Here is a 27,089-nt window from a genome sequence, read left to right as displayed (position 1 = left end):
CACCTGTAGACAGGCATATAGTCAGTAATCACATAGCTGAGCATGACAATAAGTACTGCCAGACAGGCAATAATTGTCCTCAAAAGTTCGACTATGACACAGCTGTTTTATTAATCAGTGCAATAAATGTGCAGCACACAAAAGGGTTCAAGCATTATCCAGTTGCATATTCTTCCTGCATTGCTAGATACCCCTGAGAAGCTTCACTGGGTAAACAAGAGGCTTCCATATACAGGGTTGAGGTACCAAAAAAAGCTTTACAAGTTCAGACTTTAATGCTGGGCAGTGGCAGGATGCCAATTTCTTTCCTCAGAGATTCCATGCTCTGCTCCCAGCGCTTCTCATAGTAAACACTGAGGACGCATCGGGCGTTACGGCCACTCTGAACCGCCCAAGGAACTAGTTCAATCAGTTTCTTTTTTCTTCTGCAAAAGAGAAGTGGTAAGGCAAACCAGTTATATAATTTTCTATAAAAACTTCTAACCACTAGCAATATCTATATACTAACCTTACTCAGAATGTGTAAATGTAATCTTGGAACAGCAAATTAAGTTTCATTGATTATCACGTATCGCTGCCTTTTTTTTTTTTTTTTTAGTGTCATGATTACAGGGCAAGTGAACACCTAGTTGAGAGAAATCCTGCCCTGGCAGTATGGGGCTCTTGGGTTTATTGCAGTCACGTGTAGATGTGTTCTATTTAACCACTTCCCATCCAGCCCATGTATATAAATGGCCGGACGGGAGCAGTGCAGGAGCAGGTGTCCGTTTATAAATGTCCTCACGCTTTCCTGCCTGTGCGCACTCCCTGGAAACACTGATCGCTGTACGGGACCTCTGTGAGGTCCCGATCATGTGATCAATGATTGTCCAATCACTGATCACATGAATAGTAGTAAGCAAGATGTCACTTCTGACATCATTGCTTATTACTTGTGAAATCTGTGAATGATCACAGAGGTCACATGGTACAAGGCTATTCACAACAGCCTTGTACCATGTGAAAAGCTGTGACCAATCACAGCTCTAACAGTATTTCTCAATAGCTAGAATGCAGCCAGAGAGGAGAAATTATTGCTTTTACAGCCTTTATGGGTGTAAAAGCAATCGGTGTAAAAAAAAAATCTTCATCACCCCCCCACAAGTAGTACAGTGTAACTACGGTGACACTGTACTGCTAGGGTGACAGTATGTTAAAAAAAAAACACATAAATAATAATACAAAAAAAAAATAAAAATTTAAAAACATTTTTTTTTTTTAATTATAATTTTTGGTTATAAACTAATTTGGGTTATTTTTTTTTTACTAAAAAGATAGATAAATAAATTTTGGCCAAAATTTATGAAGAAAGATTATTTATTTGCAAAATTTTATAAGAAAAACACTTTTTTTTTTTTTAAATGTTTGGAATTTTTCATTTATATAGCAAAAAAATACAAATCCCAGTGTTGAATAAATACCACCAAAATAAAGTTTTATCTGTCTCAAAAAACTGCTAAAAAATTCATATGGGTACAGTGTTGCATGACCGCAAAATTGTCATTCAAAGTGTGATAACACTGAAAGCTGAAAATTGGCCTGGATAGGAAGGGGGTGAAAGTGTCCGGGGATTTGAAGTGGTTAAACAAGTGATACAAAGGGAAGGTCAATACAAATAGTGATGACTGCTATAGTCTCTCTTCACTTACTTGGTACTGAGGCGCAGAGGCCCAAAAACAGCTCCCAGGAGGCACATGGGCAGTCCGGTCTGCACAGCTTCAAACCATTTTACCACCACTTCCCCTGAAGCAGAAATCGACAGATTAGACTGTTGTAATCAGAGAGAAACTCTAGACTGAGGGTCAGCAACCAGTAGACCACGGCCAGATGGCTGGTAGATCACGGTCTGGGCTTACTGACCTGCCATTTCAGAGCATCAGCATGCAATGCAGAGGGACTATATGTAAAGTTGGAGCTGTAGTACGGAGCAAGAGTTGTATAAGCCGATGTCTCTGTACCGCTGGCCCCTGTCCCATGACAGACAGAGTGATGCCAACTGCACTCCACCTCTTATCCCAGCAAGTGACCTCCACAGTGGTGCCAGCAGCAGGAAAGATGACATTTTCAGGTCAGCGTGAAGCAACACACTGGGCACAATAGTACAGGGCTGATTTCACACTGGTGTGCTGCGGTTTACCCACACCGCGGGTGCAGTGCAGTGTGCCTACAGCTTTCCTGAGGGTTTGCTGCACTTAGCCATAGAATTCTGTTATATCCTGCGAGTTTGGTGCACTTTTTGAAGGCGCACCAAAACTCCTGAATGCAGAGTATAGAACAGAAGTGTATTGCAAAGAGCAGCTAAAGCTTGCAATGCATGGGTCGAATTCCAAAAGAAATTTTGTTCAAAAATCTTTTCTAAGAATTTTTGTTCGAAAGTTTTTCCTAAGAATTTTTGCTCGAAAATCTTTTCTAAGAATTCTTGTTCGAATTTCTCACCGTTATTGGGTCAGAAAAATGGCCGATTTTCAGGTGGCCATCAAAATTTGAGTAATCGGGCATGTTGGAAATTTTTGGAAAAACTGACAAATTTCAAATCAATGATGGGAGAACTGTGTGAGAAATATAATTGAAAAAAGAAATGCACATGAGCTGTGACCTGGAAAGAAAAGAAAATTCTTAGCCACGAAAATTATTTTCAGTAGCAACACGAGGTGAAATTGAAGGCTTGGTTGGTTGAATTTTGAAATCAATGGTGGCAACATCGGGTTACAAAATGCACAAAATTTCTGATTTTCTAAAGAAAACTCGTTTGGAAATCGACCCATTAATGCATTCATGTATGTATCCATGCATAACCCAGGAAAGTCAGGGGACAGGTTAACCGCAGCACATCAGTGTGAAAGCAGCCTTATAGGGGGCTCAGAATAGTAAGGGTTAGTGTGCAGTTTAGGAGCTTGTAAAACCCCATAATTCAGATGTGTTTTTACCAACCCCTTCTTAACCACACCCTCTTTAGCTGCAGTGATGAGGGGTGTACACATGTCGCAGCGAGGGGTGTACACATGTCGCAGCAGGAGTTATACACCCTGTCATGGTCGGTGGGTGTAGCACCCGCCAAGCATGACCCATTCATGTTAATGAGGCCGCGCTGCAAGTGCCCTGAAACCTTGTGCAGTACAGCAAACAAGGGGTTACAGCAGGCAGCCAAATGCAACTAAGCTCATTCCAAGTGCAGCAAGCACAGCTGCTCCTCTGAAAAGCAATCCAAGTAAGTTTGACAGGTGGTGATTGCTGTGCAATGCATGTGATTGCGATATAGTAGTATAGCAATTACAGGTTTAAATCAGGTGTGAGGAGGTACCACTGTGCCAAGTGATCTTTGACTTCTGCCATGTTGTTTAGGTAGCTCTCCACCTTTTTAAGGTTGCCTACCCCTGCTCTAGATCAATTATCCATGAATTTCAGCAGACATAACTACAGGTGCTCATTGGCTTCTATGCTGTAGATATGGAGAGAATCCATGCAAATGCAATGAAGTGGGAAGATCTGGTGACTATAATTACGTGATCAGTCCCAATGTTGGAGAAAAGCTGGCCATATGCTGTTGATTACTCAAGATGGCCATAGATGGATCAAACCTTAACCAGTTTAGCAGGGACTGGCCAAGATTCAATCCATCTATAGGCAGGCTGGTTGTACTGAAGTTGATCCATCAATCGACTTAAGTACAACCAGCTTGTTAGATTGTTTGCATGTGATTACTCAGAGTAGCTATAACCACCAGCACCAATCACTGTGTTATGCTAGCATGGAAGGTTCCCTGCTGGCATCATACAATAGTGCTGTGGGAAGGATTCCCCTATTAACAATGATTATGTTGACTGGGGAATCAAGCGTTTTTTGCAGGAAAGAAAATCGCATCATCTATGGCTTGCCTCAATCACTTTTACAAAGAAACCAGGCTGAAAACTGTTGGATAAACAGGGCCTGCAGCCAGCCAATCAGCTGCAGGCACTGCTCAGGTATTCTGACAACTGGCGCTGTCAGAATACAATAGCCTGGTGGGGGGATTCATTTATCCCTGCCATTGGTGTGGATAGTGATATCTGTTAGATTTTCTGAATGAACAAAATCTATGTATGGCCAGCTTTAGAAAACCTCAAATTTCCAGCGAGTTCTCAGTGTTAGATGGACAGTCATGTACATTGTAGTAGAGCCCTGATTGGCTGCAGTTCTGCCTCTCCCTCTTCCTTACCCAATGGTGCTTTATATAACAATGATATCAAGCCAGATTCAGACACATATGCAAGTTCTGTGTAAAAATCATACACTGATATTAATGAATCCATAACTAAAAGAATTTTTTTTAATGTGTCCTGAGATTCAGGTACATATAACTGTCTAGTTGTCATCTCCTACCTAGCATATTGGTTGGCATCCCCAGCAGAGTGTGCATGAGATCATGGACTTCCCGATACCGCTGGGCTACATACGCCAATTCCTCGTCATCTACAAACTTCACTGGCATTCGGGTATCAGGGGTGACATTCTGGGGGCAAGACAAGATTTCTGTATATTTCTATAGAACAGGTAAACAGTCTTGCAGCTGTAATGCAAACATATGTTAAAGTATACAGTTAGGTCCATATATATTTGGACACAGGCACAATTGTTTAGTTTTTTCAGGTATTAACCAAAACATATTCAGGCTATAGTTATATAATGGCTATGGGCTGAAAGTGCACACTCTCAGGTTTAATTTGAGGGTATGCACATCCAAATTGGAGGAAGCATTTAAGAATTACAGCTCTTAAGTGTAGCCATCCCATCCTTTTTCAAAAGGACCAAAAGTAATTGGGCAATTGAATCAAAAGCAGTTTCATGGCCAGGTGTGGGCTACTCCTTCGTTATTTCTTCATCAATTAAGCAAGTAAAAGGTCTGGAGTTGATTCTAAGTGTGGTATTTGCATTTGGAATCTATTGCTGTGAACCTATATCTTGCGTTCAAAGGAGCTGTCCATGCAAGTGGAACAGGCCATTGTAAGGCTTCAAAAACAAAACAAATCCATCAGAGAGATAGCAGCAACATTAGGAGTGGCCAAATCAACAGTTTGGTACATTCTGAGGAAAGAAGAACGCACTGGTGAGCTCAGCGACATAAAAAGTCATGGACGTCCATGGAAGACAAGAGTGGTGGATGATCGTAGGATCCTCTCTATGGTGAAGAAGGGGGTTCACCACAGAGGGTTCACCACAAGGTGCAAACCATTCATAAGCCTGAAGAATAGAAAAGCCAGATCAGACTTTGCCAAAAAAAAATCTAAAAAAGCCAGACCAGTCCTGGAAAAGCATTCTTTGGATGGATGAAACTAAGATTACTCTGTACTAGAATGATGGGAAGAAAAAAGTGTGGCGAAGGCTTGGAACAGCTCATGATTCAACGCACACAACATCATCTGTAAAACATGGTGGACGCAGTGTGATGGCATGGCCATGCACGGCTTCCATTGGCACTGGGTCATTGGTTTATTGACGATGTGACAGAAGACAGAAGCAGCCGGATGAATTCTGCTGTGTTTAGAGATATACGGTCAGCCCAGATTCACCCAAATGCAGCAAAGTTGATTGGATGGCGCTTCACAGTACAGATGGACAATGATCCAAAACACACTGCAAAAGCTGATGTTGATCAGAGCTGTACTGTGTCCTGTTTCCATTTCCTGTATCTTCCCAATGAGTCTAATTAGCCTTTAACATTCTTATCTTGGACTACAGAATAATATGTGTCTATGTTGTAAAGATGAAGAAGGTGGGAGCATTGAGTAGTTTAGCAAAAAGACAACTGGTAGGGCTGACACCACTCAGTCCACAAAAATGCTGTGTGTTGTTAGCCCACAACATGACTTAGGAGCTGAATGCATTTCTGGCAGATCACCAGGTTCTTTTCTGTACGTGTAGGGTCTTGAAAATATATTTAAACCCAAGAATAAAAAAATGAAATAAAAAGTAAATAATAAAAGTACAGAAAAATACCTGTTTAACGTGCCACGAAATCCAGTTTCCTTTTGACTTCCTATGCCATCGTCTGAACTACAAAATATTTATCCCTTACATAATGGAGATAAGTAACAGGGAGGTGTTTATAGTCCAAATTGGGAGAGAAGCTAGGGGTACCAATGCTCCTCCTCTATAGATACATGCGGTGTTCATTAAAACGTATGCAGATGCATTTTTCATCATTTGGCCAGTATGACTATCTAAGGTGTGTTATGGGGTCTACTCAAACCCTGATCATTTCAGAAGCCCAGATAAAGCAGTGCTTTCATTAAAAGCCACCTCTATGCAATTTATTGCTGAATTGGTTTTAAAAAGAATATCCTCAACATTTGCTTCACTAGCTATTGAGTCACTGACCTGATACAAATATAAAGTCTGATCAAGATGATGGGTCCTGAGCTTGGGCCTTTTAAAAACAAGACAGCAACAGCAGTTTCACCATGCTGACAGGTTCCCTTTAACCACTTCCAGACCGGACACTTTTACCCCCTTCCTGTCCAGGCCAATTTTCAGCTTTCAGTGCTATCACACTTTGAATGACAATTGCACGGTCATGCAACACTGTACACAAATGAATTTCTTACCATTTTTTTGAGACAGATAAAGCTTTATTTTGGTGGTATTTATTCACCGCTGGGATTTTTATTTTTTTTGCTATGTAAATGAAAATGTCCAAAAATTTTGAAAAAAGGTGTTTTTTAATAACATTTTGCAAATAAATAATATTTCATCATAAATCTTGGCCAAAATTTATTCCGTTATCTTTTTAGTGAAAAAAAAAATCCAAATTAGTTAATAACCAAAAATTATAATTTTTAAACATTTTTTTTTTTTTTACAAACTGTCACCCTAGCACTACAGTGTCACCATGGTTACACTGTACTACTTGTGGGGGGTGATGAAGATTTTTTTTTTTTTTTTTTTTTACACGGATTGCTTTTACACCCATAAAGGCTGTAAAAGCAATCATTTCTCTTTCTCTCTGTGTGCATTCTTGCACTCATTGAGAAGTACTGAGTGAGCTGTGATTGGTCACAGCTTGTCACATGGTACAAGGCTGCTGTGAATAGCCTTGTACCATGTGACCTCTGTGATCATTCACAGATTTCACACATAGTAAGCAATGATGTCACAAGTGACATCTTGCTTACTACTTTGCATGTGATCACTGATTGGCCAATCAGTGATCACATGATCGGGACCTCGTACAGAGGTCACATCCGACGATCGGTGTTTCACTGTGTCCGGAGGACACAGCGGGCACCGGATCGCGGTGCTGCGCGCTCCCAGGGAGCGCACACAAGCAGGGTGCGGGGAGGCCGTTTATAAACGGCCACCCGACCCTGCAGTGCCACCGTCCGGCCGTTTATATGCAACGGCCGGTCGGGAAGTGGTTAAAAGGAAAAGTGCATTTTCAGTGAGCCCATAATCTGAGCTAATATGTTAGTATTTCTAATACATGTTGATATGATGTCCTCCTTTTTATATCCTTTTGCTTGCTAGTTTTGTTCCTGGAATAAGCATAGAAAACGTTTAGATTAGCCACAAGGTGGAGCTCTCAGGGACTCAGTGCTATAAATCCGCTTCCTGCTTAAAGGATAAGTTCACCTTTGGGAACATGTTACATGTTCCACCTGTTTTTAGGGTGGAACATGTAACATGTTCCCATAGCCGCAGTCACGCCCGCCGCCCCCCTCCCTGTGACAGATAGTACGGAGAAACTTCCCCCCGTACTATCTGTCAAATTTGAAAACAGCACGCATAATCATCAATGGATAAAAAGCACTTACAAAGATGGCTACCGGATCCACCTAGATGGATCCCTTTGAGAACGTGTGTGCGCACGAAACGCGCCAGAGAGGAGCCTACATGCTGACGTCATGTAGGCCGCGTCCACGTGATGGTCCAGCAGCCATCTTTGTAAGTGATTTTTATCTATTGATGATTTTATGCTTCATGTGGTTGCTATTTTTTTAATAAAACATACTACACTATATGGATACTGTCTCCGGGCTCGGTCTATGAGCTTGCCCTCTAGGAGGAATTCCTTTCCTTGGTTCACCGTGGGCTAGAGATGGAGACTTGGCTACTCTACTTTTGATTGTTCATTTGGTGTATCACTGGCTTCTGGAGAGATCCCACCTTCAACCGGGTCACCGGCAGGAGGAACAAGCAGGAACACCCTTTAGTGTCATTCCGCTCTGGGCTTGCTTGCTACTTACTTCTGGTGAGTGCAGTATGGTGGAGGTGCAGTGCGGAAGTCACAGAAGTCACTACATTTTGTTGATTTGATCACATCACTATTTGTGGGACTATTATGATATTTAGAGGACTTATTTATTTTCATTTGTTATTTGCTATATCGTCCATTTTGTTTCTTCATTGGAGTATTCACTATTCTTGATTCTTTTTTATGTTTCCTTTCTCTTTTACTATCACATTGGTCATCACTGATTATAACACACATTTTTATTAGAGCTGCACATTAATATTATAGTGTTTTGCTTTGGTGGAGACAGAGGGTTTGCCACGTTGTGCTAGCTGCTTTACTTTTTCCTTTTTTGTGGTGCGCTCACCATTTATTCTTTGATTATACATTTAGACAAAAATAATAAATGCACATTTTTTTACCTGCAAAAAAATGTGCATTTATTATTTATGTTAAAAAGGTGACTTATCCTTTAACAGCTATTGAGATATAATATCAGCATAGAGAAATGTTTTCACTGAGTGCAGTAGTAGTAGAAGAGAAATCATTGTGCGGCACTGTAAAGCAGTGAGTGTGTAATGAGCAAAGATGTCTGCCTCCATGTAATCAAAATCTATACAAAGAAATGGGGTATTTAAAACATTACCATCCCCCGATAAGATTTTTTAATTTTTTTTACAAAATGCTGATTCCTTTTGCATATACTGTATATCTGTATATGTGAAATAATATATTCCCTTCAAATAAACAAGGAATCAGGTTATTAAACTTACATTGACATCTAAGAATCGGGCGTACTCTCTGCCAAACACCCCATCTGGCATCTCCCGAAACCTCTCAATATCCAAACTGGACATCCGAATACGTGGTCTTTCTCTGAAGTGACAGATGAGATTTACATAGGATGGACAGTGGCTTTCCCAATACTCACATTTGCACGCTCTAGATTCCCCCACCTTGTTTCTGCCCTTCTAACAGTCCCATATCCGTATATATTACAGCGTCCGCCCCGGCCTGCATCAAGTCTGTGTCCACAGCATTCTGCTAGGTTGTACTACTATTAAAGTGTTTTAAATCTGACAGCAGTGCAGGCTATGGGCATGATACAGTTACAGAACAGCAGCAAAAACATCAAAAAAATCTTTTCAACATACAGTGGGGATCGAAAGTTTGGGCACCCCAGCTAAAAATTTGTATTAATGTGCATAAAGAAGCCAAGGAAAGATGGAAAAATCTCCAAAAGGCATCAAATTACAGATTAGACATTCTTATATGTCAACAAAAGTTAGATTTTATTTCCATCATTTACACTTTCAAAATAACAGAAAACAAAAAAATGGCGTCTGCAAAAGTTTGGGCACCCTGCAGAGTTAATATCTTGTACTGCCCCCTTTGGCAAGTATCACAGCTTGTAAACGCTTTTTGTAGCCAGCCAAGAGTCTTTCAATTCTTGTTTGAGGTATCTTTGCCCATTCTTCCTTACAAACGTCTTCCAGTTCTTTGAGATTTCTGGGCTGTCTGTCACGCACTGCTCTTTTAAGGTCTATCCATAGATTTTCAATTATGTTGAGGTCAGGAGATTGTGAAGGCCATGGCAAAACCTTCAGTTTACGCTCTTGATGTAATCCCCCCTGGATTTTGAGGTGTGTTTAGGATCATTATCCATTTGTAGAAGCCATCCTCTCTTTAACTTCAGCTTTTTCACAGATGGCATCAAGTTACCATCCAAAATTTGCTGAAATTTTATTGAATCCATTTTTCCTTCTACTCGTGAGATGTTCCCTGTGCCACTGGCTGCAACACAACCCCAAAGCATGATTGATCCAACCCCATGCTTAACAGTTGAACAGAGGTTCTTTTCATTAAATTATGTGCCCCTTCTTCTCCAAACGTACCTTTGCTCATTCCCGCCAAAAAGTTCAATTTTAACCTCATCGGTCCACAGAACTTGTTTCCAAAATGCATCAGGCTTGTCTATATGTTCATTTGCAAAGTTCAAACGATGATTTTTGTGGTGAGGACGTAGAAGAGGTTTTCTTCTGATGACTCTTCCATGAAGGCCATATTTGTACAAGTATCTCTTTATAGTGGAATAGTGTACCACAACTCCAGTGTCTGCCAGATCTTTCTGGAGGGATCTTGCAGTCAAATGTGGGTTTTGAATTGTTTTTCTCACAATCCTGCGAGCTGTTCTGTCTGATATTTTTCTTGGTCTTCCAGATCTTGCTTTAACTTCCACTGTTCCTGATGACTGCCATTTCTTAATTACATTCCGAACAGAGGATACTGACATCTGAAAACGCTTTGCTATCTTCTTATAGCCTTCTCCAGCTTTGTGAGCGTCAACTATTTTCAGTTTCAGTTTTCTAGACAACTGCTTAGAAGAACCCATGGTGCTGATTGTTGGGGCAAGGTCAGATGAGTCTGGGCATTTAAAACCTTTGAGATTGACATCACCTGGTCTTCCCAGACGATGATTGAGAACAATCCATGACACTTGCAGGTCTCAGCTTTGCAAAGGGGGCAGTGCATGCTATAAATTCTGCAGGGTGCCCAAACTTTTGCAGACGCCATTTTTTTGTTTTCTGTTATTTTGAAAGTGTAAATGATGGAAATAAAATCTAACTTTTGTTGACATATTATAGGAATGTCTAATCTGTAATTTGATGCCTTTTGGAGATTTTTCCATCTTTCCTTGGCTTCTTTATGCACATTAATACACATTTTTAGCTGGGGTGCCCAAACTTTCGATCCCCACTGTATATATAAACACAGAAACAAGTATGCTCAATTCATATGAGCAGATATGTTTATACTAAAATAAAGCTACAATAAAGCTAAACTGCAAGCAAATAGCTCAACACAGATTAAAGTGTTACTAAACCCACAGCAGTAAAATCAGTCTGTATATGCAGCAAAGCATGCTTGTTAAACTCACTGTGTAACCTAGGGCAGCGTTTTTCAACCACTGTGCCGCGGCACACTAGTGTGCCGTGAGATATTGTCTGGTGTGCCGTGGGAAAAATTGCAATTTCATCCGTAACATGTGGCCTCGGCTCACAAATAGACCAATCATTAGAACAGCAATGGGCAAACTACGGCCCGGCGGACCTTTTAATCTGGCCCGCGGAGCGTGATACTGTCAGGATGATCTGTCCCCCTCGACATATCTGCGCATGTGCCGGAGATCGCCGATCGGCTGCTAATGCCTGAAACTGGCACATGCGCAGATACGTCGAGGGGGACAGATCCTCATAGGAGACAGATTTTCATGCTACACCGGAACGGCGAGAGGAACGCGCAGAGCAAAGGTAAGTGAATTGACACAGGGGGGGCTTGGGGACTTAATATGGGGGATGAATTAATATGGGGGATGAATTACTATGGGGGATGAATTACTATATGGGGGATGAATTACTATGGGGGATGAATTACTATGGGGGATGAATTACTATGGGGGATGAATTACTATAGGGGGGCTGAATTACTATATGGGGGCTGAATTACTATATGGGGGCTGAATTACTATATGGGGGCTGAATTACTATATGGGGGATGAATTACTATAGGGGGGATGAATTACTATAGGGGGGATGAATTACTATGGGGGATGAATTACTATGGGGGATGAATTACTATATGGGGGATGAATTACTATGGGGGATGAATTACTATATGGGGGATGAATTACTATATGGGGGATGAATTACTATATGGAGGATGAATTACTATATGGGGGATGAATTACTATATGGGGGATGAATTACTATGGGGGATGAATTACTATGGGGGATGAATTACTATATGGGGGATGAATTACTATGGGGGATGAATTACTATATGGGGGATGAATTACTATATGGGGGATGAATTACTATATGGGGGATGAATTACTATAGGGGGGATGAATTACTATGGGGGATGAATTACTATATGGGGGATGAATTACTATGGGGGATGAATTACTATGGGGGATGAATTACTATATGGGGGATGAATTACTATATGGAGGATGAATTACTATATGGGGGATGAATTACTATATGGGGGATGAATTACTATGGGGGATGAATTACTATGGGGGATGAATTACTATATGGGGGATGAATTACTATATGGGGGATGAATTACTATGGGGGATGAATTACTATATGGGGGATGAATTACTATGGGGGATGAATTACTATGGGGGATGAATTACTATATGGGGGATGAATTACTATGGGGGATGAATTACTATATGGGGGATTAATTACTATGCTTACTATGGGGGAATATTACTATACTTACTATGGATGACACATACACATCGTTCATCTACTCTTGGTCCGGCCCCCGGGTCCAATATATGAACCCATTGCGGCCCTCAAGTCAAAAAGTTTTTAATAAATTTTTTTAACATTTTCTAATGGTGGTGTGCCTCGTGATTTTTTTCATGAAAAAAGTGTGCCTTTGCACAAAAAAGGTTGAAAAACACTGACCTAGGGGGTTAAGCCTCTGCATTGTGTAAAAAGGCTGTTTGATTCTTTCTTCTCTGTTCCTCCCCTTTTTCAAGTGACCACCACTTATCTCCAGACTGAATCGTAGGTATGCACATGCTCAACTTAGTGTGTATTGCTAGAGAGGTTTTTTTGTTTTCTTGGGAGAGGGCATGTGATCAGCACAGGGCCAATCAGCAATGTCCAGACAGAGGTCAGAGGATTTGTGTACTCCTAGAAGAGAAAGAAAACTCCTCCTACAAGCTTTAGCTAGTGCTGGACTGGACACTGATAGAAGTCACAAGACTGCTCTAACTTCTGATGAGAAAATGTATTTAGCAGTTTATATTTACTAAAATAATTGCATTTCCATGTTTTGTGTACCGTGGGAGACCAGATATAGTGAATGCAGGGTCCGGGATTTAGTAACACTTTAAATACATATGTGAGAGCCGTTTTATCAATTTGTATTTCTGTACATACAGTCCTGGGATTTACACAGCTGTACCCCACAGCTCAATGCTGTCTAACCCTAGGTTCACATCTGTGCGGGTGGTGCCGCTGTGGATCCGCACGAAAATCCATGCAGCCACACCACCCGCACAGAGAAATGCGGACCCGCGGGCAGGTGCCATTAGTTCTAATGGCACACCGCCCGCACTGGAAAAGGCAACCGTACTGGGAACCGAGGTTCCCGTGTGGGCTGCGTTTTCCAAAGAAGTGCAGGGACTTCTTCCCTGCATGTCACGAGCACAGGAATGCATTCAAATGAATGCGCTCTCGTGCCCGTGCAAAATGCGGCCCGCATGGCCGCATATATGTGGACTGGGAGCAATGGGGAAGGGACCTGATTTTTCTCCACTGGAGGTCCCCTCCCCAATACCACCCTGTGACTGGATGGTGAAAGGAGAAGCAGCACACTAATGAGCTGATTTCACCATCACTCTGCTCTCTCCTCCTTTCAGTATGCTTCTTGCACAGCAACACACTGGACTACCTCCTTGTGCTGCTTTACCTCTCCCTCTCTGGGCTCGCTGTACAGACTGTACAGTAGTCTGCAAGAGGCTCATAGCAAGACAAGTGGAGGTAGTTACACTTCTTGCATTAAAAAAACCCATGTAATAATGATGTAATAATAAATACAGAGCTGTATTATTTGTGTCTTTTATATATACAGTATATGCCTGGAGTTCAGTTGTAAAGGCTAGTTTGCACTAGTGTTAGCCCTCTGAAGAGCATTTTGTGGTGGATCCCTTTTCAAAGGGTGTTTGACAAGCTATAAGTGATGTTATGGGCCCTTTCACACAGGCAATCTGATCAGGTTCACCTATCAGTTTTTCAGATGGACTTGATCAGAAAGTCTATGCATTACTATGGACCAGCAGGTGTAAACGCATCCGTTCACACCTGCCTACCACCAGGTCTGATCAGGCCTGCTAAACAAAATGGATTTTCTGTTTGGGGGGGAACGGATGGGACACAGCTGGGTGTAAACAGGCACCGGAGTCTGTTTTCTCCCGGCTGCCCACAGAGCGGGGTCTGTCAGTGCACACTCTCCTAAAACCGGTCATCCGTTCTGCTCTGATCAGCAGAGGATCAACTCACAGATCCCCTGCTGATCAGAACGGAAGGCACCAGTGTGGGAGGAACATTAGTCTCCTCCTCATTTCCTGTTTTAACTATTAAAAGCCCTACCACCATGCAGTAACGGCCTGCAGCCCCACACACTTCAATAGGTCAAGTTCAGCGGGTAGAACTGCAGTGTAACAGGGTATTTCATTCTTGCCCTGACCATTAAGCAAAACACCACAGCTGCAGCGAGTATATGAGGGCAGCACAGTGGCTAAATGGTTTGCACTTCTGCCTGGCAGTACTAGGGTCGTTAGTTCGAATCCCAACCACGGCACCACCTGCCTGGAGTTTGCATGTTCTCCCTGTGCTTGCGTGGGTTTCCTCCGGGTACTCCAGTTTCTTCCGTGCAGAAGAAGATGAAACAGTATTCCAAGGTCAACTTTTAATAAAAGCGGTTAAAACCACTTACAATGTGATAGTATAAACAGGCTCTAATGTAATCTGTCAATAGCAGGGCTCTGTCCTCTAAGCGATGTAGCCGCTGTGTCAGCCAGAAGCTGCAGGGGGAGCTTGAGAGGAGGTGTTAAAGATGGCCGCAGCTCTATGCGGACCGCCGAAACGCACGCTGTCCACGGACCAAAAGTGATGTGAGCATGGAGCGGTGACGCATTTCGGAGCATGCGCAGATCTCCTTCTTGAAGACCGATCTTGAAAAAGGAGCTCTGTGCATGCTCCAAAACGTGTCACCGCTCCATGCTCACGTCAATTCCGCTCCATAGACAGCATGCGTTGTTTAGTATGGGGAATGTCATGTTTCTGATTGGTCCTTTTGCTGGTAAAAATGTTTAGCCATACAAAGTAAATTGCAAATACAGTCAGGTCCATAAATATTGGGACATCGACACAATTCTAACATTTTTGGCTCTATACACCACCACAATGGATTTGAAATGAAACGAACAAGATGTGCTTTAACTGCAGACTGTCAGCTTTAATTTGAGGGTATTTACATCCAAATCAGGTGAACGGTGTAGGAATTACAACAGTTTGCATATGTGCCTCCCACTTATTGAGGGACCAAAAGTAATGGGACAATTGGCTTCTCAGCTGTTCCATGGCCTGGTGTGTGTTATTTCCTCATTATCCCAATTACAATGAGCAGATAAAAGGTCCAGAGTTCATTTCAAGTGTGCTATTTGCATTTGGAATCTGTTGCTGTCAACTCTCAAGATGAGATCCAAAGAGCTGTCACTATCAGTGAAGCAAGCCATCATTAGGCTGAAAAAACAAAACAAACCCATCAGAGAGATAGCAAAAACATTAGGCGTGGCCAAAACAACTGTTTGGAACATTCTTCAAAAGAAGGAACGCACCGGTGAGCTCAGCAACACCAAAAGACCCGGAAGACCACGGAAAACAACTGTGGTGGATGAGCAAAGAATTCTTTCCCTGGTGAAGAAAACACCCTTCACAACAGTTGGCCAGATCAAGAACACTCTCCAGGAGGTAGGTGTATGTGTGTCAAAGTCAATAATCAAGAGAAGACTTCACCAGAGTGAATACATAAGGTTCACCACAAGATGTAAAGCATTGGTGAGCCTCAAAAACAGGAAGGCCAGATTAGAGTTTGCCAAACGACATCTAAAAAAGCCTTCACAGTTCTGGAACAACCTCCTATGGACAGATGAGACCAAGATCAACTTGTACCAGAGTGATGGGAAGAGAAGAGTATGGAGAAGGAAAGGAACTGCTCATGATCCTAAGCATACCACCTCATCAGTGAAGCATGGTGGTGGTAGTGTCATGGCGTGGGCATGTATGGCTGCCAATGGAACTGGTTCTCTTGTATTTATTGATGATGTGACTGCTGACAAAAGCAGCAGGATGAATTCTGAAGTGTTTCGGGAATATTATCTGCTCATATTCAGCCAAATGCTTCACAACTCATTGGACGCCGCTTCACAGTGCAGATGGACAATGACCCAAAGCATACTGCAAAAGCAACCAAAGAGTTTTTTAAGGGAAAGAAGTGGAATGTTATGCAATGGCCAAGTCAATCACCTGACCTGAATCCGATTGAGCATGCATTTCACTTGCTGAAGACAAAACTGAAGGGAAAATGCCCCAAGAACAAGCAGGAACTGAAGACAGTTGCAGTAGAGGCCTGGCAGAGCATCACCAGGGATGAAACCCAGCGTCTGGTGATGTCTATGCGTTCCAGACTTCAGGCTGTAATTGACTGCAAAGGATTTGCAACCAAGTATTAAAAAGTGAAAGTTTGATTTATGATTATTATTCTGTCCCATTACTTTTGGTTCCTTAATAAGTGGGAGGCACATATGCAAACTGTTGTAATTCCTACACCGTTCACCTGATTTGGATGTAAATACCCTCAAATTAAAGCTGACACTCTGCAGTTAAAGCACATCGTGTTTGTTTCATTTCAAATCCATCGTGGTGGTGTATAGAGCCAAAAATGTTAGAATTGTGTCGATGTCCCAATATTTATGGACCTGACTGTAAATCAACTGAATAGTACTTCATACAGCAATGGTCTATGGAACAGAAACTCACTGTAGAATCTGCATTCCCTCCGGGTCACTGCTCATTTTCTCTCTGAGGCTTCGCAAGGCCTGGATACCAGTGGTTTCCCCGAGAACAGCAATCATATCTGTGGAATTGAGACAGAAATCTTGGTCTGGGCCCATCTGTATAGCTTCTATTTTTGTTATTCTCTATTCTTCTCTTAAAGCAGAACTTAACCGTATTTGAGCACCACAAACTGAATATGCTATTTAGTTAATTTTTAATATTCAAAGCAAACTCCCCCATCCATCCATGTCTCCATGCTTTATTTTGTGGAGAAATCACTTTCAAACCAACCCCCCCTAGCATTTCTAGCTGGAGCCATCTTGAGTAAGGGCAGAACATTCATGTGGCATTTACTTCCTGGAAATCACCTGCCCTTAACTCAAACATGCAGGCAGGTTTGTGTGCTTAGTTGAGAAAGCCCCTCCTCCAGATGAAAGAAAAAAAATGCCCATGAAGACTTCTGGGTTGTGTGACATTATTTTAGCCAAGGCCAGACACCAGGAAGAAACTGAAGAAATGCAAAACAAAAAAAGGTTAAAACAAGAGATATATTATATTTTCCTCTCTATTTCTTAAGACTAGTAGCATAGGGATTAAAAATAGTTCATGCTGATTAAGTCTAGATTCACACCTGTGTGGGCGATTGCCGCTGCGGGACCGCATCTGTTCCGGCAGCCCCAAACACCTGCACACAAAAACTAATGAATGGGCTGCCGTGCCTGCGCAAAACACCGCAACAGTATGAACCAAGCTTAAAGCGGAGATCCACTCAAAAGTGAAAGCTCCGTTTGTTTGCCTCCTCCCCCCTCTACTGCCATATTTGGTACCTTTTGATGGGGGAGCGGATACCTGTTTTTGACAGGTACCCGCTCCCACTTCCGGCTCAGTTTGCCGCGGCGAAGTGAGCCGGAAGTTTGGACCCCTCCTTCCTTCTGCAGTCTCCTGGGAACCTTCACAGGTCCCAGAAGACTGCTAGACCAATTAGGAGGCACAGTGCGATTCACGCATGCGCAGGGGGCACCCGGCTGTAAAGCCGCAAGCAGTCACAGCCTGGTGTCCACAGTTGTGATGCCGGCGCCAGGGAGAGTAGAGAAGGGACGGCACAGGTGAGCACATTGCTGGACCCTGAGACAGGTGAGTGTATGTTTATTAAAAGTCAGCAGCTACAGTTTTTGTAGCTGCTGACTTTTAATAAAACACAAAACTGACTGGAACTCCGCTTTAAGACTGGGTTCACACATATGTCATGTGATTGCAATGCGGTGCGGGAAAGGCACAGGATTTGCAGTGTTTGCCGCACCGCATTCCAATCACATGACATTCATGCAATCTGGTGCGGGTGTCAATGTTAAATTATTGACACCCCCGAAACAGGTTGCAAAACACCATGCAATTGCCAAAAATCGTATCACATGGGTGAGAAAATCCATGCAATGCGATTTACGTGCGGGTAAGAAAAAAAAAAAAGGGTCCTGCACCCTTTTGGTGTGGAAGCGATGCAATTTGAGGCATACAAAATATATGGCCTAAATCACACAGCAGAGACATTGCATGTAATTCGCACAGGAATGCAGTGCGATTCCTGTGCGAATTACATGCGGTGTCCCGCACCGCATTAGTGTGAACCTGGTCTAAAAGAGTTAAGTTCTGTTTCAAAATAGCTTCACCTTAATGGAGACTAACGTGGCCATACAACAAACTACAGATTTCTTTTTCAATTGATATCTCCCAATAAGAATAACTGACCTATACGCAACTACCCATTAGATCGGCGTTTGACACATGGGAAAGTGGATTTTGATCGGCAGTTGGAAAATACGTTCCTTAGTTGTCATCAGAAAAGAGACGAAAAGGGGTTTCCTGATCAGTAGCCAACATCCCCAGAATTACAAGATAAATAAAAGGAAAAGACCCCCTATAGGACTTGGGACTTTGAAGGCATAAATATATACCGAAAACAGTTTTATGAAAAGTACAAGCTTTTTATTGTGTCAAAAAATTATTTTAACATGTAGACATACCAAACAATGCATCATTGTTGACTTTGGATGATGTATTGTATGGTATGTCTACATGTTAAAATAATTTTTTGACACAATAAAAAGCTTGTACTTATCTTAGTTGTCATCAGTGTCTTGGTTTTCACGATTCAATCACATAAGCTAATCGATCGCAATATGATCAAATTCATTAACATTGCATCTCAGTGCTGCTGATCAATGCAAAAGGACATTTTCCTCCCTTGCTAATCCACTCATTTTCATTGAAGCAGTCAGACAATAACAGGAAGGCCAGCATTAAACTGGGCTAAGATCTACCAAACACAGCTCATGCCTACATGTCGGTCTATGGCCAGTGTTACCATTCTTTGTTGCCAGTCTTTGTATGCTGGCGGGAAAATTCTGCTTTGAATAGCTCACCATAGGCCAGGCCGAGGCTTAAGCAATAGAGCCACTCAACATGGAAGCCATGCTGTCAGGGGAGCAGCTAGGATGGGAAATTCCTCCCTCTGCATCACCCAGCAATTTCCTGCACTGTTCAGGTCTGAGCTGTCAAACTGATAACATAGTCCTGCAGATTACACTGGGAGATTGTGGCACTCCCTGTGTAACCAGGGGCATTTGGCAGGCTGCTCACTCTGTATCAGGAGCTCTGTGTGCCCCTAATACACAGAGCATAGCTACTGGCTGTCATGGATTACAGATGATCACACAGGGAGAGCTATATACTCCCAGTATAACCTGCAGGACAGAGCCATCAGTTTGACAACTTATACCCTGCTCTGCATTCATGAAGTACTGTTATGTTTACATTAAAGCAGAACTTCACCCAAGAGGGAAAGTTCTGCTTTTCCACCCTCCCCCCCTCTCACTTTTGGACCCTTTTTTTTGGGGGGGGGGGGTGGATGCAGGTACCTAGTTTGATCCCACTTCCACTCAGATCACCAGTTCGGCTCCAACTCACAAGAGCAGTTTGGCTTGTGCATGCACAGTGGGAAGCCACATTTGGAGTTACAGCTGGCTTCCAAAGTATACATGCCAGCGCTGGAGACCCAAAGACCAGCAAAGAACTGGCCTGGGTGAGGACAGCGCTGGATCACTGGACAGGTAAGTGTCCTTTTATTAAAAGTCAGCAGCTAAAAGACTTTTAGCTGCTGACTTTTTTTTTTTTTTTTTTTTTTAAAAGAGGATCTTCAGTCCCCCTACAAAAACATTAAAAGTAAACTAAATTTTAGTCCCTTAACAAATTTTTTGATTTTTATTTATTTATTTTAATAGTTGGTATGTAAACCTTTTAAATTTGTGTTTGTAGTGCCAAATAAAAAGAAAATTACTTTGTAGGATTACCTTGATTCTGGTCCCTTAAAGTGTTACTAAACCCACAACAGTAAAATCAGTGTACATGCAGTAAAGCATGCTTCTTATACTCACTGGGGAACCTAAGGGGTTGATCCTCTGCATTGTGTGAAAATGCTGTTTGATCCTGACTTCTCTGATCCTCCCCTTCATCCAGTGTCCCCCTCTTATCTCCTGATAAGACATATCATGTGGAGACAACACTGCACATGCTCAGTTTGGTGTGTATTGCTAGAGAGGTTTTTCTTCTTTTCTTGGGAGAGTGCATGTGATCAGCACAGGGCCAATCAGCACTGTCCAGACAGAGGTCAGGGGTTCTGCATCCTCCTAGAGCAGAAAGAAAACTCTTGCTACAAGCTTTATCCAGTGCTCTGCTGAACACTGATAGAAGTCACAAGACTGCTCTAACTGCTGATGAGAAAAGGTATTTAGCAATTTATATTTGCTAAATTAATTGTATTCCCATGTTCTGTGTACTGTGGAAGACTAGATATAGTGAATGCAGGGTTCGGGGTTTAGTAACACTTTAAGTACTCAGTCACATTGGTGCTACTTGTCATGCAATTTGATTTTGAGTTTCAAATAGCATGACAAGTCGCACCCTATTGTCCGTAATGGAAGCGGTCATATTTTGAAAGTATTTCATGCCCTATTTTTGGCAAGTTCAGGTCAGACTTGAAAAGACTTCTGTGCATGAAGTCGCACAGATGTCTTCCAAGTCGCACTGAGATACGATTTTAAAATTGTGTGATTTCAAAGTCAGATTTGGTGTAACCGCAGACTTATAAAAAGGACAAATCACAGAATAAAATGTGTCAATAAAATATGACTTCAGTTCAGTAGAGTGGCACCTAATGCGGCATCTTTACCTACATTTTAAACATGCATCATAATGCATAGCAATGTAGAGGTGTGAATGGTTCCTTAGCAGCCTCTCTGCAATGGCTCACTCCTTACCTACTAAAGGCACTTACCGTGTCTGTATGGATCATACAATGACATCACCGCAGAGCCAGCTGACAGCAACAGTTTTTGCAGCATGTTGGTGGGAATGTGATTAGGATACAATATACCAGACTCAGGTCCATCAGTCCTGAATTTCCCATCACCCTCCTGCTCCTCTGTGACTATGTTAAATGATTGGCTAAATTGCTTTGGGAATCCTGTACAGAAAAAAAGTTCACATTATACACACAAAGAGTCATTTCTAAGTCAACGATCACACCTCTGGGATTTAAAAGCCTTGTTGGTGTGCCTGCGCACACTGTCAATACTCGCCGTGTCTGAATGCGGATGCGCGGTGACGTCACTGCCCCTCCCCTACGCGTTACGCTACAGGGACTCGTAGTTTCCTCTGGGGGATGTAGTCCCGCATTCAGACACGGCGAGTATTGACAGTGTGCACAGGCACACCAACAAGGCTGGTCTCACCGCTACCCGCGGTTATATATATGAAAAGCGCATTTCATTTTAATTTCATATGAGTGTATTACTAGCGCACATTAAAGTCTTTTACCCCGGATAAGACACTATGTACCTCTTTTTATTTCCCTTATGATCCATGGGAGGAGAACTGGATTAAGGAGAGTGCTGGGGAAGGAGAGACCTCGTTTACCACAGTGATTCACAGTGCAGCTTCTATTGTTAACCATTGCAGCTATACAGTATATGCCATTACAAAGGCGAGTACACTACATTCATTCTTCTGCTGAACTTATAAGGAATTTGATATCATCTCAGTGCATATGGGACTATTCATCCTTAATTTAAAGTTATAGTTTGTTTTTCTATTTGTAATCACTATTATTATTTTTATTATTTTTATTTACAATTATTTTGTTTTTTAATTTATTCTTTCTTTTATTGGCACAAGGTGCACGAATGTTTATTCACGGTGATAATTAAGAGAGATTAACACACATTGGTCTAAATAATAATTCTTTTAATTTTAAAACAATAAATAGAGCGCGGCACCCAACATTTTTATTGCTACTTTAGAAATTGCACTGCAGCAAATTGCAAATGTTAACACACTGACATTTATATTCATTAGATGCAATTTCAGGTGCGATTTCAATTCCTAAATCGCACCACTATGACTGGGCACTAAAGGCCAACTCCTCTTCATTCCCTCCCCCCTCCAAGTCTCTGTCCCTCATCCACCTACCAAACACTGCTTTTAAAAAAAGAATCCAACTATACATACCTTCTTTCCTTCAGTTTTCTGGCCAATCCAGTGACCTTATGGGCCCTTGCTAAGCAGTTGTAGGGATAATCCCCCCCCCCTGGACAATGTGGTCCTCATATGATGACCTTCAGCACTGTGCTGTCCAGGAGTACCATGAGCTCTGGCTGGCGGGATGACACAGGAACAGGGTTGAGGGTCCATTGACACCAGGTGCGGTGGGACTACATTGGGTAACTATTGTGCGCCCCCCACCACAAGGCAACACAAAATACCTTGTCTCCTACCCATATGGAAAAAAATATATTTGAAATGCTACAATTTTGGTCATATTCTATCTATCGATCTATCTATCTATATATAGTGCATGTTGAAATGCATTTTTATTACAAAATATATGAAAAATATTTTTAAAAACACATTTCAAAATTTCAAATATACTGTATGTCTTTAAAAATACAAATCTACATTTTTGGAATGCATTTACAAATATATGTAAACATATATGTTAAAATTACTTTTTCATATGTTAAAAAAAATCTGAAGAATATATTTTTAAAAATACATATTTTTTAAATATATTCTTCAGATTTTTTTAACATATAAAAAAGTCATTCCAAAAATGTAGATTTGCGTTTTTAAAGACATACAGTATATTTGAAATGTATTTTTAAACATATTTTGTCATATATTTTGTAATAAAAATGCATTTCAATATGCAGTGTATATGTGTATATATATATATATATATATATATATATATATATATATATATATATATAAAAAAATATAAAAATATATTTTGAATATGGCCAAAATTGTAGCATTTCAAATATATGGCAATATATTTGGGAAGAATATTTTTAAAATATGTTTAAAATATATTTTTCTTCCATGTGGGTATGGCCGGTTCACACCACTAAGTTGTGGTGGTGTGCATTGAAAAAAGTATGGCTGGCCATTGTATCTCTTATGCAAGCCATACATGGTTCGAAGACTGAATGATTTTTCGTCCAAAAATCGAAAACGCCATTCGCTCGGTAATCCAATGTTCACATCAATGATTTCGAAAATTGGACGACCAAGTCAAAAAGTTCACCTCATATAACAGGTGAAATTTCTGTTTCTTCCAAGTCACGGCTCATGCGCATATTCTTTTCGGAAAAATGATCTTACGATTTGAACATCATTGAGTCAAAAATCGGTCGATTTTCACGAATTTTCAAACATGCCGATCACCGAAAAGGGAAGGAACCACGAAAATCAGCCGGTGCCATTGACCCATTAACAGAGCAAAAATCGCCCAATTATTCTTAGGTCCAATTTGCAGACGAAAAATCGGTGGGGTGCCCTGCACTGAATCACATATCTCATACATAATCCAGCTCTTCTGGGTAGGGGGCAGGCGCACGCACTCATCGCCCCTGCTGTGTGATTTGTTACACAAGCAGATCAGCAGATCCCGGGTTAATGATTTATGGGTGGGACCTGCCAATTGGCGGAGCGGATGGCAGCAGAGAGCTCTGTGACTGTAAACAACACAGATCTCTGTCCAGACAGTGGCGATGTGCTGGTTTTTCTTTCCCTGCAAAGCAGCGAATAAAAACCAGCACATCCCTTAGTGAAAAGAGCGCACAGTACACACATTTAGGGCTGGTTCACACTATAAACACACTATAGAAATGCAGTCTGGATGCGTTTCTGCATTTGCTGGGTTTTTTTATGCATTCCAATGCATTTTTGATGCATTCCAGATGCTTTTTTTTCCCTCTCCTTCTTTAAGGTCATTTGAGGTCCCACATTCCAGCACAGTTCTGTACAGGAAAAAGGCAGCATGTTCTACTTTTTTTTTTCTGGAACCGGAACGCACTGGAACTGCAAACACTGGTGTGAACCATGCCATTGACAACCATGTAACCTCCTTTCTGTACGTTTTGGATGCAGAAAAAAGTGCACTGAAACGCATGTAGTGTGAATCACACTTGTTAGGCATGCAGTTAACTCTTTGATTGCCCCTAGATGTTAACCCCTTCCTACCCAGTGTCATTAATACAGTGTCAGTGTATATTATTATCATCAGTGATCACTATATTAGTGTCACTGGTGATGTCAGTGTCATTTAGTCAGTTCACACACGTCAGTGTCAGATTACATAGTTAGTATGGCTGAAAAAAGCCGAAAGTCCATCCAGTTAAAAAAAAAAAAAAAAGTAATAATCCTATACCCACAGTTGATCCAGAGGAAGGCAAACAACCCAGCAAAGCATGATCCAATTTGCTCCTGCAGGGGAAAACAATTCCTTCCTGATCCCCCGAGAGACAATCGGATATTCCCTGGATCAACTTTACCTATAAATGTTATTGCCCGCCGCATTATCACAGTCCCGCTATAGGTTGCTGATCACCACCACTGCTAGTATAAAAAAAATGAATAAAATAAAATACCTGTATATATACACCATAGTTTGTAGACGTTATAACTTCAACCAATTGATAAACATTTATCAAACTGTTAGAAAATATATACACTTGTCAGGATTTTTTTTTTCACTAAAGACATGTAGCAGAATACATTTTGGCTTAGATTTATGAAGACATTTGATTTTTTAAAATTGGTATGTTTTATAGCAGAGAGTAAAAAAGATTTTTTTTTAAATTGTTGGTCTTTTTGCATATTTATAAAAAATGGGAAAAACATTGGTGATCAAATACTATTAAAAGAAAGCTCTATTTGTGTGAAAAAAAAAATTATATAAATTTCCTTTGGATACAGTGTTGCATGACCGTACAATTTTCAGTTAACCACTTCCCATCTGGCCCATGTACATAAACGGCTGGACGGGAGCAGTGCAGAGCGGGTGGCCGTTTATAAATGGCCTCCGCATTCCCTGCCTGTGCACACTCTCGTGGCACCGCGATCTGGTGCCAGCTGTGTCCGGAGGACACAGCGGAACACCAATCGCTGTACGGGACCTCTGTGTGAGATCCCGATCATGTGATCACTGATTGGCCAATCAGTGATCATATGAATAGTAGTAAGCAAGATGTCGCTTCCTGACATCATTGCTTACTACGTGTGAAATGTGTGAATGATCACAGAGATCACATGGTACAAGGCTATTCACAAAAGCCTTGTACCATGTGACAAGCTGTGACCAACCACAGCTCACACAGTATTTCTCAATGGCTGCAAGAATGCAGCCAGAGAGGAGAAATGATTGCTTTTACAGCCTTTATGGGTGTAAAAGCAATCACTATAAAAAAAAAACATCATCACCCCCCACAAGTAGTACAGTGTCACTATGCTAGGGTGACAGTGTGTTAAAAAAACAAAAACATAAATAATAATAATAAAAATATGTTAAAACAAAATTTTGAAAAATTATAATTTTTGGTTATAAACTAATTTGGGTTATTTTTCTTTTTTTTACTAAAAAGATAACTGAATACATTTTGGCCAAGATTTATGAAGAAAGATTATTTATTTGCAAAATTTTATAAGAAAAACGCTTTCTTTTCAAAATGTTTGGACTTTTTTTATATAGCAAAAAAATAAAAATCACAGTGGTGAATAAACATCACCAAAATAAAGTTTTATCTGTCTCAAAAAAAATGCTAAAAAATGCATATGGGTACAGTGTTGCATGACCGCGCAATTGTCATTCAAAGTGTGATAGCGCTGAAAGCTGAAAATTGGCCTTGACAGGAAGGGGGTGAAAGTGTCCGGACTTGAAGTGGTTAAAGGAGTGCAGTGCTGAACAGCAAAAAATGGCCTGATCACAAAGAGGCGGGGGGGGGAGGGGTAAAACCTTGTTGAGGTCAAGTGGTTAAAGTGTATTTAAAACACAACCCTGTTCTAGTGACACCACCTTAACATGGTTTCCTATTACTCTGTGGAATTTCATCTGACTTCCTGTTGTGTCTCCAGGACAGGAAGTGACGGAAGATTTCCTGAGTGGGACACAGACAGACAGAACTTTCCTGGGGTTTCTAATCATTCCCTGCCCAATCCAGCACTGGGAATAAAAGTTTGGCTCCAACAAATGAAAGGAAGAGTGAGGTGTGGTCACTTGGCATATACGTGACCGGTGGGGGTGGTCCCAGACACTGTCTGCCTCTCATTGGCTGCCAATGATGGTCAAGCAGGGCAGGCACAGACCACCGATTAGTCATGTGTATGGTTTTGGCCAATCAGCTTATTTGTGTATTAATAGCCCCTCCCAGTTTGTGACTTTGATCTGCCATGGCAACCTACAGGAAAGTGTCAGCACCAGAGACACACATGGAAGGACAAGGACAATGTGCACAGGACCTGCATTACCTGTAGCCAGGGGTGCTGTGGCTCTCAGGGCCCTCCAGGCAGGGGCCAGGCCTCTCACCACCATCCCCATGTCCTCCTTCCCCAGCTGGGACTTGTAGTTCACCTTCAGGAAACTCCAGACTAAGGTCACTGCTCCCCTCCCTCTAGTGGCCGTGGTGGGAACTACAGGCGTATGACCACAGCGTGTGCGCTCGTGCACGTAGAGGCTTTCTTCTTGTTTACATCTTATTACATCAGCCCGGGCAAGTCATGGGATTCCACTCACTCCCCGACCAATGAACAGCGTCCCCTTAAATGGGCGGTGCTTTGTTCCGGCACTAATCAGCAGACAGGAGCAGCCG

General features: G+C 41.7%; 1 protein-coding gene across 1 annotated transcript; it reads right to left on the bottom strand.

Moving 5' to 3' along the window:
- Positions 1-86: 86 nt before the first annotated feature.
- Positions 87-27,021, bottom strand: COQ4 (coenzyme Q4). Its single transcript, XM_089675050.1, has 7 exons — positions 26,749-27,021; positions 21,218-21,406; positions 16,870-16,966; positions 9,019-9,121; positions 4,399-4,528; positions 1,689-1,782; positions 87-425 (listed from the first exon to the last, which is right to left on the bottom strand). Exons 1-7 carry the CDS (start codon positions 26,816-26,818, stop codon positions 266-268), a joined length of 843 nt encoding a protein of 280 aa, XP_089531176.1. The 5' UTR covers positions 26,819-27,021; the 3' UTR covers positions 87-265.
- Between the last annotated feature and the right edge of the window lie 68 nt (positions 27,022-27,089).

This window comes from Staurois parvus, unplaced genomic scaffold, assembly GCF_062004578.1.
Source record: "Staurois parvus isolate SC_StPar_1 unplaced genomic scaffold, SC_StPar_1.0 ptg000154l, whole genome shotgun sequence".
NCBI classification, from domain to species: domain Eukaryota; kingdom Metazoa; phylum Chordata; class Amphibia; order Anura; family Ranidae; genus Staurois; species Staurois parvus.
This window is presented reverse-complemented; position numbering and strand designations above follow the sequence as displayed.

Bases quoted from the DNA above. Each gene is read 5' to 3' on its own strand.
- COQ4 (XM_089675050.1), bottom strand. From the start codon at position 26,818: ATGGGGATGGTGGTGAGAGGCCTGGCCCCTGCCTGGAGGGCCCTGAGA. The intron at 1,783-4,398 runs GTAGGAGATGAC...TTTCTGCTTCAG, and splicing joins GATGCCAACCAATATGCTAG to GGGAAGTGGTGGTAAAATGG. The intron at 426-1,688 runs GTAAGTGAAGAG...TCTCTTTTGCAG, and splicing joins CCTCTGCGCCTCAGTACCAA to AAGAAAAAAGAAACTGATTG.